General features: G+C 36.3%; 1 protein-coding gene across 6 annotated transcripts; it reads left to right on the top strand.

Annotated features, from left to right (window-relative positions):
- The first annotated feature begins 341 nt into the window (after positions 1-341).
- eef2k (eukaryotic elongation factor 2 kinase) lies at positions 342-18,781 on the top strand. 6 transcript variants are annotated; one of them, XM_026222965.1, is made up of 19 exons: positions 342-545; positions 945-1,235; positions 2,212-2,277; positions 3,590-3,690; positions 4,312-4,372; positions 4,484-4,521; positions 6,215-6,386; positions 6,489-6,638; positions 6,731-6,863; positions 7,622-7,749; positions 8,714-8,906; positions 10,267-10,322; positions 10,440-10,517; positions 10,945-11,001; positions 11,785-11,919; positions 16,364-16,552; positions 16,649-16,773; positions 16,846-17,024; positions 18,102-18,781. In XM_026222965.1, exons 2-19 carry the CDS (start codon positions 972-974, stop codon positions 18,209-18,211), a joined length of 2,235 nt encoding a protein of 744 aa, XP_026078750.1. In that variant the 5' UTR covers positions 342-545; positions 945-971; the 3' UTR covers positions 18,212-18,781. The 6 variants fall into 6 exon arrangements, with proteins under 6 accessions (XP_026078750.1, XP_026078749.1, XP_026078753.1 ...); XM_026222964.1 differs by having other exon boundaries at positions 8,711-8,906; XM_026222968.1 differs by lacking the exon at positions 2,212-2,277 and having other exon boundaries at positions 8,711-8,906.
- The last annotated feature ends 57 nt before the right edge of the window (positions 18,782-18,838 follow it).

Genomic DNA, 18,838 nt, shown 5'->3' with positions numbered 1-18,838 from the left:
GAAACGCTAGCACGGATACATTAATATTCATGAGTCATGCCCTTGCCTTAGTAGAATTCGTAATATTCAGTTGAGATCGATAACAACACGAGCTTCCCATAAAAGGCCATGTGATTGACCGTGGCACGTGGCTCATTTTGAATATAATTTTTTAAACGTTTATATAACTTTTTAAAAAAAAAAACAGAAGTCTGTTTTGTGTATTTTAGTTATTGTATATTTGTTTACTTTACATATTTAGATACCTAATATCTCTCTAAAATGAAATGTACGACTGTGTATTTGTTACAGCCCACTAGAGGGCTAAATGCAGCTTTGACGTAGTGCTGAGAGAAATCAACATTTGCTCGCAGTCCAGGACACGTAGAGTACATTTCTGCAGAGACACCGAAGCTGTCAGTGGCCTGGCCAGTGTGTTTGACACACATTTGATGATTTGACTTCCTTCTTTAGAAAGGCTGTGAAGCTGATTCGATATAAGTGATATTATCTGTTTCCTGTTTTAGTTATGTCTTCAATCTGTCAGCTTTATTCTTTCTAACAAGGTATGTGACATGCACTTATTGCTTATTCTTGTCTTCAGTACGTGTGAGCTGTTGTTATTAGTATTTATGCAGCACATTAGCACATTGAAGCTAAAAATGAATGACGGTTTAACTTGAATGTATTAAAATGTCATGCTTTTGTCATTGCAAACTGGTGTTTTAGTATGTTTGGCACAACAATTTGACAGGAATGCATGAACAGGAACAGGTTTATCTCGGATTGAGATTAGTGAATACCATTTTATTTGATCAACCTGTACTTGATCATTCATTTCTCAGTTCATCTAAAAAAAAAAAAAAGTGTTTGCTTTTATTTTTTGAACCGATTCTGCCGATGTAGCTGTATTTGACTGCTGTGCTCGTTTCGATTTGACACTTGTCTAATGTGTTTGTTTGTAGTTCTGGTACACAACACAGTGGGACATCATGGCTGAGGAGGAGCTCATGTTTAGTATGGAGGAGGTGGGAAGTCCTTGGGATGGACCTAGGAGTGGGTGTGCTAAAAGTGGAGTGACTTTCCAAGATTCCAATGCCAGTGATGATGAAGATGATGATGAAGATGACCTCCGTATCTGCCCTATCACCGATGACCCCATAAGCCCAACCAAAGGCTTCTTTGACTACCCAAAGAATGTAGTTTGCAACCAGCAGTTTTCAAATTCATTGCCCAAAAACTCCTTCACATACAGAGTGAGTAACACTTTACTGTAAGCAAAAGGGTACGATAGGTTGTGCTAAATTTTTTTAAATATACTCATATATGTACAGTACAATGAGTGTCATATTGCTTTTATAAAACTGTTACTACATAATAAAAATACTAAATGCACAGACATTCATTATGTTATTATATTGAGGAAATACTTTAAGTAGTGCCGTCTTCCTAGATAAATGTAGTCCGTAGCATGTTAACAAAGTCTATTTTTGGACGGGCATACCACTATTTGTAGTAGTATGTAGTATTTCTGTAGTACACAGCATGTTGTCCTGTCAAGTATCAGAATTTTATGGTATATTTTCAGCAACTGAATTCCACAATGTGATAGTGGTGAATGCCTCTGACACAAATTACATAGAAATGTATAGCCGCTGTTTTAATTTTTGAATTACACGTTATTAATATAGACGAGACCACAATGTGGCATACTAGTTTATGAAACAGTAATCAATGCATATTGTTTCATATACTATTTCATACTATTACAATAGCTAAATCATACTGTTGCAGTAGTTACATTTCACGTCATAGATGAATACATTGTGTGTCTTAGCTTGACTGTAAATGCTGTATCATTATCCAGAACTGGACCTATCCGTTTCAGAATTGTATTTTGGTGGTAATCCAAGAACGTCCTTGGCTTGCTCATGTCATGTCCACTTAGACAATGACCTCTCTGGATCTGTAATGGTTAAAAACATCGCCTGTACCACAGAGTAGTGAACAGATGTTTTTTCATAACCACAAAGCTTTTTGTGCTGTTATCAGAAGCAGCAGTGAACTAATGAACAGTATGCAAAAATTGTTTTCCTCCATTTTTGTGACGAACTCACTTCCATATATGGAGCTCTCTCAAGCTCTCATGATGTGACTTCCTTAACCTTATGGACAGGTTGCATTTATACTAATATTTTTGTGCTTAAACAAGTGGGTTTGTCTATTCCTTAGAACAAAAATGAAACCGAGCAGGATGGGCACTCTGCCAGGTTTGGCTCTTTAACTGAGAAAAGCCGGGTATGTTTAATACAAGTTTCGATTTCTACCCTTCACCTTTACTGTTGCTTTTCCAGATTTTATTAATCAATCTTATCCTGTGTCATTGTAGCATCTAGCCTGGAATCCATGATCTTTCTATATTTCTCCTATCACCTTATTTTTTCCCACTCTCATTTCTTCTGAATTTGCTTGCTGTTAGAAGAATATCTATTAGGGTTGCAAAGAAAATGTGTCCGATACAGACAATAATATTTATAATGTTATTGTTGATATAATGGCTAATAATGTCAAGTACAGTTTACTTTCTATTTTCGAAATGCATGTTATCTCATCTTTTTGAAAAATTCATCCGTATATATATATATATATATATATATATGTATATATATATATATATATATATATATGTAAATTTTTTATATTTTACTGCAGAGAAGATGATACTATTTAGTCCTTTTTAACCTGGCATAGTAAAAGACTTTTCTACTTAAATAAAAAAAAAAAACACACTTTTCAAACTATCAGAACAGATACTGTGTTGCTTATGAATACCTATATCACGCTATGTCTTATGACACATGGATAATGTTTCCATACTTTAGGGGTTCCCTGTAAGGAGGAGCCCACACTTTCCTAGTGTCTGACCTATATTTGAGCTCACTGTGACTCACTTTCAAGAGGAAATAAATAATTGGCTGAATGTACTTGGCCACAGGATCTATGCTTACTGGTTATTTTGAGATATCGTGCCATCATGTCTGCCTGCACATCAGGTTTATTTCATTGATGACACTCAGATAATGATGATACTTTTATTACTGTATTGTAGTACAGTAAACTGGATCTCTTACAGCTGTTATTCGAATCTGCAAAGCACAAAGTTCAGGAAATAGCCAAGTCCAATGTTTGCTTATGAAAAATGCTTAGCATGATCCCAGAACAGGAACTTGTTGTTAAAGTACCTGTCCAACACAACGGAGAAGCAAGGAATGTTCCAATTATTGTTCCAGTTCTGATTCCTAAAGGGAACAGGATATATTAATGATCATTTTCTGATGGTATTTCTTTAATATTTTAAACTGGGAACCCTCACCTAATGTCTACTCAACACTTTCAGCATTGATTCAAGCTTTTCTTTGTCCTTTTATTCCTGCATGACCATTATTGTAGCATACCTCTTTTGCTCCAGTTCCTAACTTCTTTTCCCAGCCATTGTTTTGTGCTTGCACACAGCTATAAAATATAATGTGGATCTCTACCATCTTCAGTTTTTCAACCCATACAGGAGGATGTGAAAGTTTTTCAAACAACTTAATTTTTTCTTGATCAGGCAACTTGGAGACATGCTATTCAGAAAGCCAAAGCCCTGCCAGATCCTTGGGCTGAGTTCCATCTGGAGGAAATCGAGACAGAGCGCTGCACTCGGTACAGGTGAGTAAATCTGGAGTAAATTAGACTCCTCAACACTGAACATTAGATTGACCCTTGTGCCCTATCATCACTGACCTTTGGTTTCCTTGGTTACCAGTCCTGAGTTTTTACCACTATGCTACATCACAGACACCTGTGATGATCAATCTCAATATCATTTGATTTCAGAACATGTTATCGCATGTTAAATAAGAGGCGTCAGATAACGTCAGATGGATACAAACATAAGGGGTCAGCTCCCAGTTTCAAGACTCTATTTTTAAACATTTGTAACTTCACACCTCTAAAATATCCCTCGACTTCCAGCCAATGGCTGTGTGTGCCATTAAAAAACTGCGTTTGGTGGGTTGGACATGGTACATGGTATTCTAGGCAACGGGGGGAAAAAAGCAGCACTTACTTGTGTATATATTGGGCGTTTGCTTTTAGGACTGTGCCCATTGTGCAGTATTTGCTCTTAACTCTTTCATTAACTGTTCCAGTGAAGAAAAGAATCACTTCTCATTGTAGCCACTTAGTTTGAGGCTGATTTCCAGTTGCTGCTGTGGAAAAAGTATGAGAACTAATGAAAGGGAATAGAAATCTATATTTAAATTGTATACATGTGTTTTTGCTCTTTAGATACAATGCTGTTACTGGAGAATGGGCAAAAGACGACATATATATCAAGGTTTCCTCTCAGGTATTTTTGCACCACAATACACTTATTTTCTGTGAAAGTAAATGTGTTAATACTGATTATTTATGGGGTTTTTCAAATTAATTAATTAATTAAATTCTATTTCTTTCACAGGTGTTTGGAAAAGGAGCCATGAGGGAGTGTTATAGAGCGTAAGTCAAGTCAGTTTACTACATATATACATGCATACCCTCACCGGCCACTTTATAGGGGTACACCTTTTCAATTGCTTGGTAACACAAATAGCTAATCAGCCAATCACATGGGAGCAACTCAATGCATTAAGGCATCTAGATGTGGTGAAGACGACTTGCTGAAGTTCAAACCAAGCATCAGAATAGGGAAGAAATGGGATTTAAGGGACTTTGAACGTGTATGGTTGTTGCTGCCAGACAGGCTGGTCTGAGTATTTCAAAAACTGCTGATCTACTGGGATTTTCACGCACAACCATCTCTAGTGTTTAAAGAGAATAGTCAAAAAAAAGAGAAAATATCCAGTGAGTGGCAGTTGTGTGGATGAAAATGCCTTGTTGACATCAGGGGTCAGAAGAGAATGGGCAGACTGGTTAGAGATGATAGAAAGGCAACAGTAACTCAAATAACCACTCTTTACAACCAAGGTATGCAGAATACCATCTCTGAACACACAGCGGATCGAACCCTGAAGCAGATGGGCTACAGCAGCAGAAGACCACATCGGGTGCCGCTCCTGTCAGCTAAGAACAAAAACAGAGGCTACAGTTTGCACAGGCTCACCACAATTGGGCAATAGAAGATTGGAAAGACGTTGCCTGTTCTAATGAATCTTGATTTCTGTTGCGATATTCAGATGGTAGGTTCAGAATTTGGTGTAAAGAATAGAAAGCATGGATCCATCCTGCCTTGTCTCATCTGTTCAGGCTGATGGTGGTCGTGTAATGGTGTGGGGGATATTTTCTTGGCACACTTTGGGCCGCTTGAGCACCAGTACCAATTGAGCATTGTTTAAACACCACAGCTTACCTGAGCATTGTTGCTGATCATGTCCATTCCTTTATGACTACAGTGTACAGTATTATCTTCTGATGGCTACTTCCAGCAGGATAATGCACCATGTCACAAAACTCAAATCATCTCAGACTGGTTTCTTCAACATGAAAATTAGCTCACTTTACTCTAAAAGGCCTCCACAGTCACCAGATCTCAATACGATAGAGCAACTTTGGAATGTGGTGGAACGGGAGATTAGCATCATGGATGTGCAGCTAACAAATCTGCGGGAACTGCAAGATGCTATCATATCAATATGGACCAAAATCTCTAAGGAATTTTTCCAACACCTTGTTGAATCTATGCCAGGAAGAATTAAGGCAGTTCTGAAGGCAGAAGCGTATCCAACCCTAGCGAGGTGTACTTAATACAGTAGCCAGCGAGTGAGTGTTTGTGTGTGTGTGTTTGTATATATATACATACATATATACCCTATACTAGGTAAATATTACTGTTTATTAATCAGCATTGGTTTTAAGTATAAAGTAAATTTAAATTTTTACTATAGTTTTTATTTACTTTTTATAATTTTTCAGTTAATTTGTTTAATTAGCTGTACAAATATTCCATTTAATTGTTTATGTTGCTGTCAAAACTGCACATTATAATTTTAAAAGCATTAGAAAAATGATGTGTAGAGTAGTTTTACTGCAGGACATTACTGACACTGCTTGACACCTCTTTTACTTGTGAACTCCTATTTCCCCAATCACCAGCCTGCCAATTCTTCTTCTCTAAACTGCAGATTAACTGCATTAAACATATTTGTTGTTGTTTTTTGTTGACCTGTAGTTTTCTTTTCTCTTTCTTTCACAGGAAGAAGTTGTCAAACTTTTCCCACAGCAGCAACTGGAAATCAGCCTCAAACTACGTGGCTAAGAGATACATGGAAACCGTGGACAGAGAGGTTTACTTTGAGGATGTGAGGTTACAAATGGAGGCTAAATTATGGGGCGAAGAGTTTAATCGCCACAGGCCTCCCAAACAGGTACTTATTTGGTGGACATAGTTTGTAAACCAGGATTAACCACTCAAACAATGATATCATATATGAATTTTATACTTCTTCAACATATCCCATCACTATTAGGTTGACATCATGCAGATGTGCATTGTGGAAATGACTAGTCGCCCTGGGAGCCCTTTGTTTCACCTGGAGCACTTTATAGAGGGAAAGTACACAAAGTACAACTCTAACTCTGGTTTTGTGAGGGACGATAACATACGGCTTACACCTCAGGTATATAGTCAAAAATCTTACAAATCTGTATCTTTTGTCCCTGGGAAATTATGTGTGGTTATTTATTGCCAGTTATGTGTTTGTGGATTTAGGCATTCAGTCATTTCACATTTGAGCGCTCTGGACACCAGCTGATAGTGGTGGACATTCAGGGTGTTGGGGACCTATACACAGACCCTCAGATCCACACTGAGAAGGGAACTGACTTTGGAGATGGCAACCTAGGTATTTATCAACATCCTGCATTTTTTTTCTTCTATGCAGAAACTTCAAATTTGATTTGTCTTAAAGGAATAGTTCACTTGGAATAAAAAAAAAATCCTTATAATCTACTCAAACTCATGTCATCCAAGATGTTCAGGTCTTTCTGTCTTCAGTAGCAGTTTCAAAGGGCTCTACATGATTCCAGCCAAGGAATAAGGGTCTTATTTGGTGAATCGATTGGCCATTTTTGTAAAAAAAAATTAAATAATTTTGATACTTTTTAACTACAAATGCTCTGCTTCCACTAGCTCCACTATGTGGGTGACGTAATCATGTTGGAAAGGTCATGGGTGAAAACATCCATCTCATTTTCTCCTCCAACTTCAAAATCATCTGACATCGTTGTTTTACCTTTTGTTGTACAGGGCATTTGACTTAGCACATTTGCTTTGTAAACGGTAGGACAGTACTTCTGTCTACGTCACTTGTGACTTTTCCAACATGATTATGTAATGTGTTAACTTAAGCTAGTGCAAGACGAGCATTTGTGGTTAAAAATCATAATTTTTATTTCCTAGGAAAATGATTGATTGTTTCGCTAGATAAGACCCTTATTCCTCAGCTGGGATCTTATAGAGACCTTTGAAGATGCATTGAATCTGCAGTTCAGACCTTCAGCCTCTTGGCCAGCATTTAAGTCCATTATATGGAGAAAAATATGTAGAAAGTAATGAAAGCAGGAGAACCATGTGTAGTGATTATCCATGTGTTTGTTTCAGGTGTGCGTGGCATGGCTCTTTTCTTCCACTCTCACCTGTGTAATAAGATCTGCAGGAGTATGGGCCTAGCTCGCTTTGACCTGTCCCCTTCTGAAACTGCACAGTTGGACTGCACCAACAAATTGCTGGTTTGTATTGGAAAATAAAGCATATCCTTGTATAAGCATAACCAGGTCCTGAGGCTAGTGTGAGAGATTTGGGCCTGTTGATGGAGCTACTCAATAGGGAGATTGCTATATTTATATAGAGTCCTGTACAGATGTTGCATTTTTCTAGACCAACCTGGAAGTTAGCATCACCCTGGTTTCCTTGAGGAAAAACCCAAAAGGATTTTTCCAAAGGCTTTTGGATTATTGCAAAAAAGAAACTTTGTGACCAACAAAAGTATGATTCTTCTGTTTTGTTCATCTGGATAATCTTTACAAATGAACATAACTTAAGCCTAAATTCAGTCATCAGAAGTAAATCTAACCGCAGGTTTTTAGTGAACTGCACCTGGTTGCTTGACTTTGGTGTCACCACGATTAAAAGGTTAATTCACCCAAAAATGAAAATAAGGCCAGAAATTACCATAATGACCCAAATGTAAGAAGACCCTGATTATAAAACGACCCCCCTTTTTCCAGATGTACCTTTTGGAAAAAGCCTTTTTGAAAACCAAATCTTCTTTTACTTAGAAAAAAAAATCAATATATTTTTTCTTAAATTATTTTCATATTGTTTATTTTTCCTATTTAAAATTTTGTTTTGAAAGTAAATTCTGGTAAAATGTACCAACAATAATTTAGATCCAGGCAACTCTTTTTATTTAAAAGACTTCCCTTAAAGTTAGAATAGTTTACAAAAGCACGAATATAAACGCATTGAGCCTATAAACATAGACCAGTGAGTAGATGAGTTTTCCTGTTCAACATGATGACGTTAATACATCTGTATGCCCAATTAGCCACAAGTAAAATATTGTATTTACTTAATAGAAGCAGTTACTACTAAGTTGTTGTATGTTGCAGAATAAAACTTTTATATAATATGAGCAATTGTTTATTAATTTCTGCAGGTCTTCTTAATAAATTCTTTTTTTCTCACCAGCAGTCAGCTAAGACAGCCCTCCGTGGATGTGAAGAGCAGTGTGGTTCGCCCAGAGTCCGGACGACCTCTCTCGGCCACATGCCTGTCCTCCTCTCCCGGCTCTCTGAAAGCTTATCAGTTGACGAAAGCAGTGACACCGACTCGATTCCCTGTTCTCCACTAACTATGGGCATCTCTGCAGGCCGATCACCCATGGGTAATCCTGTACTTCCCCAGCACTATGTGTGAATACCAGAGTAATATCAAATCCCCTTCAAGCCAAGTCAGTGGCAGATATTGATTATGTAGGTAACAAGCTACAGTCGCAACCTACTTGAGAAAAGAGAAAGACTAAAAGGCTTTAGTAGGTTTTAATAACGTTTATAGTAAGTAGTACAATTTGACAACAGTGGTATCACATTTCCTTTCTTTACTGAATACAGCAGTATATTTCTGACAGGTCTAGTTAATGTTATTAATACAGCCATCCAGCTCCTCCATCACATATTGTCTGTGATGATATCAGTATGTTACAGTTGCCTCCTACTTAAGGCAACAAACAAAACAATGAATTAGTCTTTTTTTTTAATGGTCTTTTGCAATAATAATTTGTCAGGATGTTACAACCATCTGGAGAACCCTTTTTTCAAATATAAATATTTAAAGTACAAGAAGTGCCTCCACTTGTTGTCAGCTGGCCGAGAACTGAAGTGGGCCTTTGGCTGGCTGGTTGTGATGTTACTAAAATAATCAGTTCTTTTTTTTTTTTTTTTTTTTTTTTTTTTTTTTTTATGAGAAAACAAAGATTCATTTTCAATGGCTTTGGCTATTTTTAGAAAGTAATGTTCTCTATGCTTTCAAAATGCTTAAAAGCTTAGTGTGTTGTCTGACACTTACAAAGAAAGTCCACAACCATCTTTTTTATAATTTTATGCCAATATGGATAACAGAAATTTGCAGTAAAAACCATGCTTGTCTGCAGCAGTGTGATTTGTCTAAAGATAGCCACATTTATAAGAAATGTCCCCATAGAAATAACAATGAAAAGCTAAGTATGACAGCAAGGGTTTGTTTTCCCTAGTGCTCAGTTATGTTTCCTCCCTAGTGTATGGTGCACTGCTGATGGTATCTATGGCTTACTTCATGAATATTAATTAGCTGGTGTTAAAGTTGCTAGGTAACCTTCCTGGGCCAATGTGCACCAACCTTTTATTATTTTGATTAGTATTATAATCACACACATTTCTAACTTGCATATGTAAGGCTTTAGTGGAGAATATGCTGGTTTAAAAAAATATCAAAGCTCATGTTGAATATTTAATATTATGATTGGAAACAGCAATCTGATTTGTAGTACTATATTTTGTTCAATTAAAATGCATTGGATCGGGTAAAAATAAACCATCCACAACATATTTTATTTCTGAATTTCGTTCTCACATCTGTCAGCAGTCAGGACATTCTAGCAGAAATGTAAAGTTTGTTCCCATGTGTCATGTTTTTTATTTATTTTGCTGTGTATTCATTTGTATTCATTGTATTCACTACTGTGTCTTTCAATCTATGTGTGTTTACAGGCTGGTCATTTATGAATGAAATGAATGAGGCATATCGAGCTAACATTGATCACAAGGTCAGTTTATGAACAAAAATATATATTCACAGTTAACAGTGACATTAAATTGATTGGTATTTTGTGTAAACTGATTCTAAAGCTGATTACTACTGTGAACTGCACTTACATTCACAGGACTCAGAGAATGGAGGAGACAGTGGTTACCCCAGTGAGAAACGCAGTGAAGGAGACTCAGTCGAGCATCACAGTCAGGTACAGATTATTAGTTTGCCAGACAATGCAATTATTAAAATGAAATATTAAAACGATGTTGTGTATTTTCAATATATATTATATTATGTTATACTAGCCTATATTATATTAATCACAACATTATTTGTATCTGGCATAAAAACAATGAGGGTTTTTGATGATTGAGCCATTTCTTTGAAGGTGTCCGCATTAAACCCAAACAAATGCAGAACATTTTAAACTAAACTAAGAATTTACAACTGTTGAACTGAGAAATTGAAACTAGAAGCTATTCTTGCTTGTTTTCTATGTTACTCCCCCAACTGTCAGAGTGCATTTTAAACCTGTGTGCTTGTTGTGTGCTATGCTTAAATGCATCTTAAAATGCAGCAGTAATAATTTTTGGCTCCTGAGATGTGTGACGGTAGGTTTTTACATCATCATTTAGGGATGTCCCTTCTACAACAGACATTACTCAGAATCGGATGAGGACAGTGTTCGTCGGGTAACTACGAAACCATTGATAAACTCCCTGTATCTAATCATGATAGAGTTACCCATCACCCATTAATTCCTAATCTGTTTTCTTCTCATAGATCTTTGATTTAGAGTGGTGCCGTCTTGTGATCCACCTGTTATCTAAACCTCTTAGCCTTTTTATTTCATTCTTCTTTCATCTAAACTCTAATCTTTAATTCATCTCACTTTCATCCTCTAACTGGTGGCAAGCTTTTCTTCCCCTTACTGTAAACTCATATGCAGGGTTTCCATGGTGGTTGAAAACCTGTTAATGTCAGGAGATTTTAAATGGCATGTAAAACTCATGGAAATCTCTGTGGTTAAAATGTGTAATTGACTAGCAATTGCTGTTTATGAGTGCAATCTTTATAAATTATATATTTTTTTAATCCTAGAAATCATGACCATGGAAGTCTTTAGTCAAAATGTGTAGGAACCCTGCATGTGATTTCCTGCATGCATTGTTTTTTTTGTGCAGTAATATCTGAAGTTTATTTTGGTGGTTTTTTAAATCTCACATATGTTAATTCTACTACTTCTCATAGAAATGTTACATATTTTTGAAAAAAAGTCAAATAGTCAAATGACAGTTTGTTTGTATTGACAGTAAAGGAATAATTTACAGATCAGCTATGTACTGTATTTGATATCATAACAGGCCAATGTTAAAAACTATAGATTAAAAAAAGTATTGACACAACATAGTTATATAGTATCAATATCAATTACTATGGGTGCTTAAAAACATTTTTTTTGTTGTATCTCTCAGCTGACAGAAGAAAAATGGAGTTTTTTCCATTCATCTCGCTCCCACATACACAGACCCTCCTGTGTGGCAATGGAGGTAGAGAGGCTTAACACTATGCTTCTCGAAAGGAAAATTTGTAAATCCATCCTAGGCAAGGTAAGAAAATTGTGTCGTGTTTATTAACCTGTTCCTGGTACTAACTGGCAAATATCTTTATATTGTCATACATTATTCCTTGGGACTTAAATGTGAAGACCCAACTCTATGCATGTTCTGCAAGACCCCACTTTCTATTAAACATATTCTTTTTGACTGTCCCGGTTTTAATGCAAGGAGAAAGCTCTTTTATGAATTAAGTTTACTTAAGGTCTTATTTAGGAAGATTTTTGCCTGAAAAGTTTTTAGAATATATATCATGTTAATTAAAAAAATATTGTACAATGTTACTTGCTGTGTTTGTTTGTTTGCTTGGTTTTTATTGTATTTATGTGATATTTGCATTTTTGAAATTGAGTTTTTGACATGAAAATAGTCCCAGATGCATTAAATAAAATTATACCGCTACTAGTACTATATTCCTTGGTTATGTTAACCAAAAATTAAAATGTTGTGATTGTTTACTCGCTCTCGTGTCATTTTTAAACCCTTAAGATATCGGCGAAACAGAAATTAAGATATGTTAAATCTGAGAGGTTACTGTCCCTCCAGTCAAAGTCCATGCAATCAAAACTTTGTGGGGATGGTTTCCCGGACAGATTACTTAAACCTGGACAATGTCATCCTTAACTAAAATGAAATAGATTAATTTATAACGAACTGTGTTAATCTGAATCCGCATGACAGAGGTTGCCAATAAAACATGGACTGAACCAAGAAAAGCTTTACATTGTATGGAACTGAGAAGCAAATCCAAGAAAAACAATGTCAGCAGAAAAAAGACTGCAATCCATAAAAAAAAAAACCTTACTGAACAAGATTAAATATATTTTAAAGCAAGCAAAATAAACCTGAAATCTGTTTGTAATGAATTCTTGCAATCGGTTGTCAGTTTTGCAACAATTTTATTATTATTATTATTATTAATGTTATTATTATTTTTGTTATATATATATATATATATATATATATAATTTTTGGCACCCTTAATGAATATGATCAAAGAAGGCTGTGAAAATCATTATGGATAAAATCTGAAGGTCTTTATTCCCATTAAAACACAATTACAACTTTTAATTCAGAATAAATTATCCAGCCACTACTTCTGATTTCACAGGACTATAAATATGAGGGAACACAAAGGCCAAATTCCCTTAATCATCCATCACGATGAGAAAAAACAAAGTTCTGATGTGCAGCAACAGATTGCTGACCTTCACAAAATATGAAGTCCAGAAGTAGCACAAAATAGGAAGTCAGAAAAATGTAAGAAAATAGTTAAAGCATTGAAATTTCCCTTTTTTACCATTAGGACAATAATTAAGGAGTTCCAGTCAACAGGAAATTTTTACAAATCTGCCTACAGTACAGGTGCATCTCAAAAAATTGGAAAATCGTGGAAAAGAGCTTTATTTTTATTTACTAGAATATTCCATTTTGAGCTTCATTTGTTTAATTAATTTTGAGTTTAAATACTGGGTGGGTACCTCCTGGACTAGTTAAGAACATGCAACCACAATTATGGGAAAGACTTTTGACTTGACAGTTGTCCAGAAGACAATCATCAACACGCTCCACAAGAAGGGGAAGCCACAGAAGGTCATTGCTAAAAGTGCTGGCTGTTCACAGAGTGCTGTATCAAAATATGTTCATAGAACGTGGACTGGAAGGAAAGAGTGTGGTAGGAAAAGATGCACAAGCAACAGGAATGACCACAGCCTTGGGAAGGTTGTCAGCAAAAGCTGATTCAAGAACTTGGGAGAGCTTCACAAGGAGTGGACTGAAGCCGGAGTCAGCGCATCAAGAGTCACTATGATCAGATGTCTTCATGAAGAGGTCTACAGCTGTCACATTCCAGAGAAAAAGCATTGCACCTGGGGTAAAGAGAAAAAGACATGGACTGTTGCTCAGTGGTCCAAAGTCCTCTTTTCAGAGGGAAGTAAATTTAGAATTTCATTTGGAAATCAAGGTCTGGAGTCTGGAGGAAGACTGGAGAGGCACAGAATCCAAGCTGCTTGAAGTCCAGTGTAGTTTCTGACTTCACTTGCTTTAGCACCTACCTGCCCACACTTTCAAAACCATTTCCAAGTGGTTTGCTGACCATGATATTAATTTACTTGATTTGCCAGCCATCTCACCTGACCTGAAGCTCACAGAGAATCTATTGGTTATTGTGAAGAGGAAGATAAGTAACATCTGACAAACAATACAGAGGAGCTGAAGATCGCTATCAAAGCAACCTGGTCTTCAGTAACACCTCGGCAGTGCCACAAACTGTTCTGTTCTGCACTGAAGCAGTAATTCATGCAAAAGGAGGCCCAACTATTGAGTGCATAATTAAATCTGCTCTGGAGATGTTGAACATTTCTGTTTTGTAAATCTTTTTTTTTGATTGACCATTGAGAAAATTTTCCATTTTTTTGAGATACAGAATTTTTTTCCCCTAAGCTGCAAGTCATAACCATCAGAATAAAAACGAAAAACTCTTGAAATATTTCAGTTTGTGTGCAATGAATCTAGAATATAAGAAAGTTTGATTTTTTGAATTAAATAAAAAAAAATAAAGAACTTTTCCATGAAAGTCAAATTTTTTGAGATGCACCTGTATATTGTCTAATGTGTCTATATTGTCTTGATGAAGCATGAAGAGGATAGTTTGAGTGGTCAAAGACTCTGCAAAGGAAAACAACTGGAGAATTGCAGGCAATAGTTGTCTTGGGGACAAAAAAATAAGCACCTACATTACCACCTATATTGTTTAGGAGGGTTTTAAAAAACATTTTATTCATTTGCCACACACTACTGGATCTTTAATCCGGACTGGGTTCTATGGTCAGATAAAACTTTAAAAAATTAGCTTTTTATTAGCAAACACTCAAGATGGGTTTGTTGTACACAGGGATAAAAAGGTGGACCATGTGTTCAATGAAATATACTGTTGTATCTTTTGTTGTGCCTATTTTTCTTCTGGAGGTCTTGGACATCTTTATAAGATATATAGCGTCATGAATTCTAGCCAATATAAACAATAAATAAATAAATAAAATCCCTGATGTTCCCTGCTAAAAATCTTATAATGGGCTTTGTTAGGATATTAATTTCATAAGGACAATGAAAAAAAAAAACACTTCAAAATCAACACAAACATGGGCCACAGAATGTTTGAAAAAAAGTTTTGCCATGGCCATCTAAGTTCCCTGACCTGAACCTTATAAAAAACTGAAAGGAGAGTGTATCAACATGTACTCTGAAAGCTGAAGGATCTGGAGAGATTCTGTATAGAGGAGTAATCTAATCACTGGCATGTGTTCTACAACTTCATCACACATCTGATATCTATTATCTTGACAAAAGGAGGTTGCAAAAAGTATAGAATAAAAGGGTGCCATTGATTGTGGCCAATGAGTAGTAGAGAAAAACATTTATTTCAGAATTAGATTGATTAACAGTGCAGATTTATTTTATCAAAGGCTTCTTTATTCATATTTACCAAGGGTGCCAATCATTTTATAATTTTATAATATATATAAGACTGGAACACAATGTTAATTTGAAGTTAAACCTGCCTCCTGTTGCATAAACTGCTTAGACTAGTCTTAAAAGGTTAGTCATGTAATTTATTTTCTTCAATACGGGTCATAACTTTTTAAAGTCTATTAATTTTTATGTGAGTGCAAAAAGTAAGACTGATTACCCACTGACTAACTGCTAGTTGGTATAACTAGTTTGTTAGACACAGTCGTAACAGTGTCTATGTTTATGCAGCTGGCCACTGGTTTAACTAATTTAAGCCTCAGTTTAGTCCAGAAGTAGCTGTTGTCTTCCTCCAGCAAACTGGCCTTCCTCAGCAAACTCTGGACTACACTAAGTCCATGAGACGATTTAAAACAATGACAGAAAAAGCAGATTTCTGCTAATCTGGTTTAAAGGCCCATTTTAGTCTAGGATTAGGCTTAATCTCTGTCTGGAAAACCAAGGGTTGGAATGCTACAATAATGCATATGCTAATGCATATCGAGCAGTTTATTCAAAGTTTTCTGAAGAGATACAATCACTGTATATGAAAAACAGATTTAATTTAACACTGAATTGAACATGAAACTCAAATGTGTTTGTCACACACTAGAATAAACATTTGAGCTTCCATACTTTCAATATTTGATGTGTGTCGTCATTGTTTATGATTGTCTATCATAAAAAGTGATTGTATCTTCACAAGACTTGGATTAAACGGCTTGATTCATTTTTGGATTAGTTTTCTCTTGGCTCTTTAAAGTTTTGGTTGTGCAGACTTTCAGTGGATGGACAGAAACCTTAGGTTTCATTAAAAATTACTTCATTTGAGTCTTGAAGATGAACAACAGTCGAATGGGTTTTAAATGACGTGAGGGTAAGTAGAAGAAGACAGAATTCAATTTCATTTTTGGGTGAACTATCCCTTTAGGTACATCTAGCCATGGTCCGCTACCACGAGGCCGGGCGTTTCTGTGAGAAGGATGCACCATGGGACCAGATTTCTGCAGTGTACCATTTGGAAAGAGCTGCCATGTGCGGGGAGCTTGAGGCTATAGTTGCCCTTGGCCGATGTTATCTTCAGCTGCCACATCACATTCTACCAGAGTTTGAATTAGAGGTGCTTTCCTTTCCTAACTATTGTCTGGTTGGTGAAAAAATTGTTTTATTTCTCTGCTTATGCTTCCCATATAATTTCTCTGTTGTTTTATCTCAGGCATCTGTGGAAAACAGCAAGAAGGGTTTCTGCCTTCTGCTGCAGGCCGCTGAGGCAGGAGACAGGCCGAGTATGATTCTAGTAGCACGAGCATTGGACACGGGTTTGAACCTCCCTTCAGATAGGTGAGGAACGCATTGATACATTTGTTGTCTTTTTGGACCAAGATGTGTTCATTTGGGACTTTGAAAATGCAGGGCTAAGGACTGGGTACACGCCGTGTATTGGTATGACTCTGCCCTTAAGATGACGGACTATGACGAGGGGGGAGAGTTTGATGGGATGCAGGATGAGCCGCGCTACCTTCTGTTGGCACGATTGGCTGAGATGTACCAGGAGGGAGGGTACAACCTGGATGCAGACCCCCAAAGAGCAGGTGAGTGTATCCCATGCTCAAGGGGACCTTATGGATAGCCTCTACACCAAATGAACATATCACTAGGCTACTAGACAATAAATAGACATTTAAAGTAGTGCATATGTATAAATTAAATCAATGGACATAACTTTAGAAGCTTCTGTTCATTGTTTTTGCATTCAGTAGATGACAGTAACTTGATCTAAAACCTTCAGATGACACAAATTATACCCACGTCTGTAAATTACCAAACCTGCATTCGTCAAACAGGGGTTGTCTTGCATTGTATGACATTATAGAAAACTAGTTTTGCAAAAACGGTTCCATTCATGCAACAGGGTAAAAACGCATTTGTGAGTCCTGAAAATTTACAGGAGTTCAGTTGTCGAATGCATTTGTCAGTGCTGTAAACTCCTATATATAAAAATAATTAAAAAAATATATATTATTTGTCATGAAGCCAGTAGGCCCCGACCCAGTGTAGGCCCCTTGGCTTCAACCCCTGGAAGCCTGTGCATAAATGCTCCGCTGCTCTTGCTATAAAACCTAACCCTAACCCTAATTTTAGTCACATTTGTTTTAATGCTTAGGGTTCGTCTAGACTTTGTCTGCCCTGCACATAAATCAACAACTGTTCATATACCAAAGCAAGAGGTATGGAAAATCACTGCTTCCCAACATCGCCCTGTGACTTTAAAAATCTTGAAATTCTCTTCTCTCCTACTCGTGAAGACAAATATCCCTTGAAACCACTAAATTATTAGATTCAACACAAAAGCAAGTGTTGCAAAAGCAAGACAAATTTGTAAAATAACTAGTATACATTTTTTTAAACATTATTATAGAATTAAATTGAATAATTACATGATTATGATTAAATGAATATAAAAAGGAAAAAAAACAGATGCATGGTAGTTTTCTTGAAACAGTGCACACAGGTCATAGTTGGGGTCACTACTTTTATAATATAATATAATATAAGATAATATTATATAGGCAATTGTGATTTCTAAGTGTGTTCTGAATTTGTTGTAACCTGTAATATTGGAATTGTATGCATGTGTGATTTATAACGTCTTTTTAATTTTTTTGTAGGTGATCTTTTTACTGAGGCGGCTGATGCAGCTATGGAGGCCATGAAGGGCAGACTGGCCAATCAATACTACATGAAAGCAGAGGAAGCATGGGCTATGATGGAAGAATAAAAGTGCTGGTGTGGAAAAAAGCATGAACATTTTCTGCACCCAGCCCCAGTTTACATGCCGTTTTAAATGCCTTATGTTTTCCTTGGGTCCCTTTGACTTAAGAGAACTAATGTTGATATTAGATCAGTTTTTTAATGAATGTGGCAAGGGCATACGCTGATTCTGTGATATAATGAGGTGCTATATTCTCCTGATTCATTTTTCATGAAGAATAGTTGCACAGTGTCTGCAACCTGTTCAGGTTGCTTCATGGGAATATGTGCATTAGCTGGCAATTATTTCTTTCTCGTTTCCAACTGGATGTTTATTTAATAAACATGTTGTGACTGTTAAAAAATGGCATCCGTGATTGAACTAGTATTGTTAGTTCTGATGTCTAAGAATATTAAGCATCAATAGCTATTGCTCTGAGTTTTAACCTGTTTTCTGTTGACTGTCAAAAAACTTTCAGGATTCACTATAATCAAGGAGTGTAGAAGTGTGTGATCCTTTTTGCTGGTTATTTTTCAAATGAGAGCATGGTTACAAACAAACAATAAAGTCATAAAGCTTGTTTAGCCAGAAATATGACCTGTTGTCTTTCATTGTCATTGCACATTAACTAATGCTAAGAAACAATAAATTATA

Source organism: Carassius auratus, chromosome 37, assembly GCF_003368295.1.
Source record: "Carassius auratus strain Wakin chromosome 37, ASM336829v1, whole genome shotgun sequence".
Lineage (NCBI taxonomy): Eukaryota > Metazoa > Chordata > Actinopteri > Cypriniformes > Cyprinidae > Carassius > Carassius auratus.
Note: the sequence above shows the minus strand (reverse complement) of the source record. Positions and strands in the feature narration are given on the sequence as shown.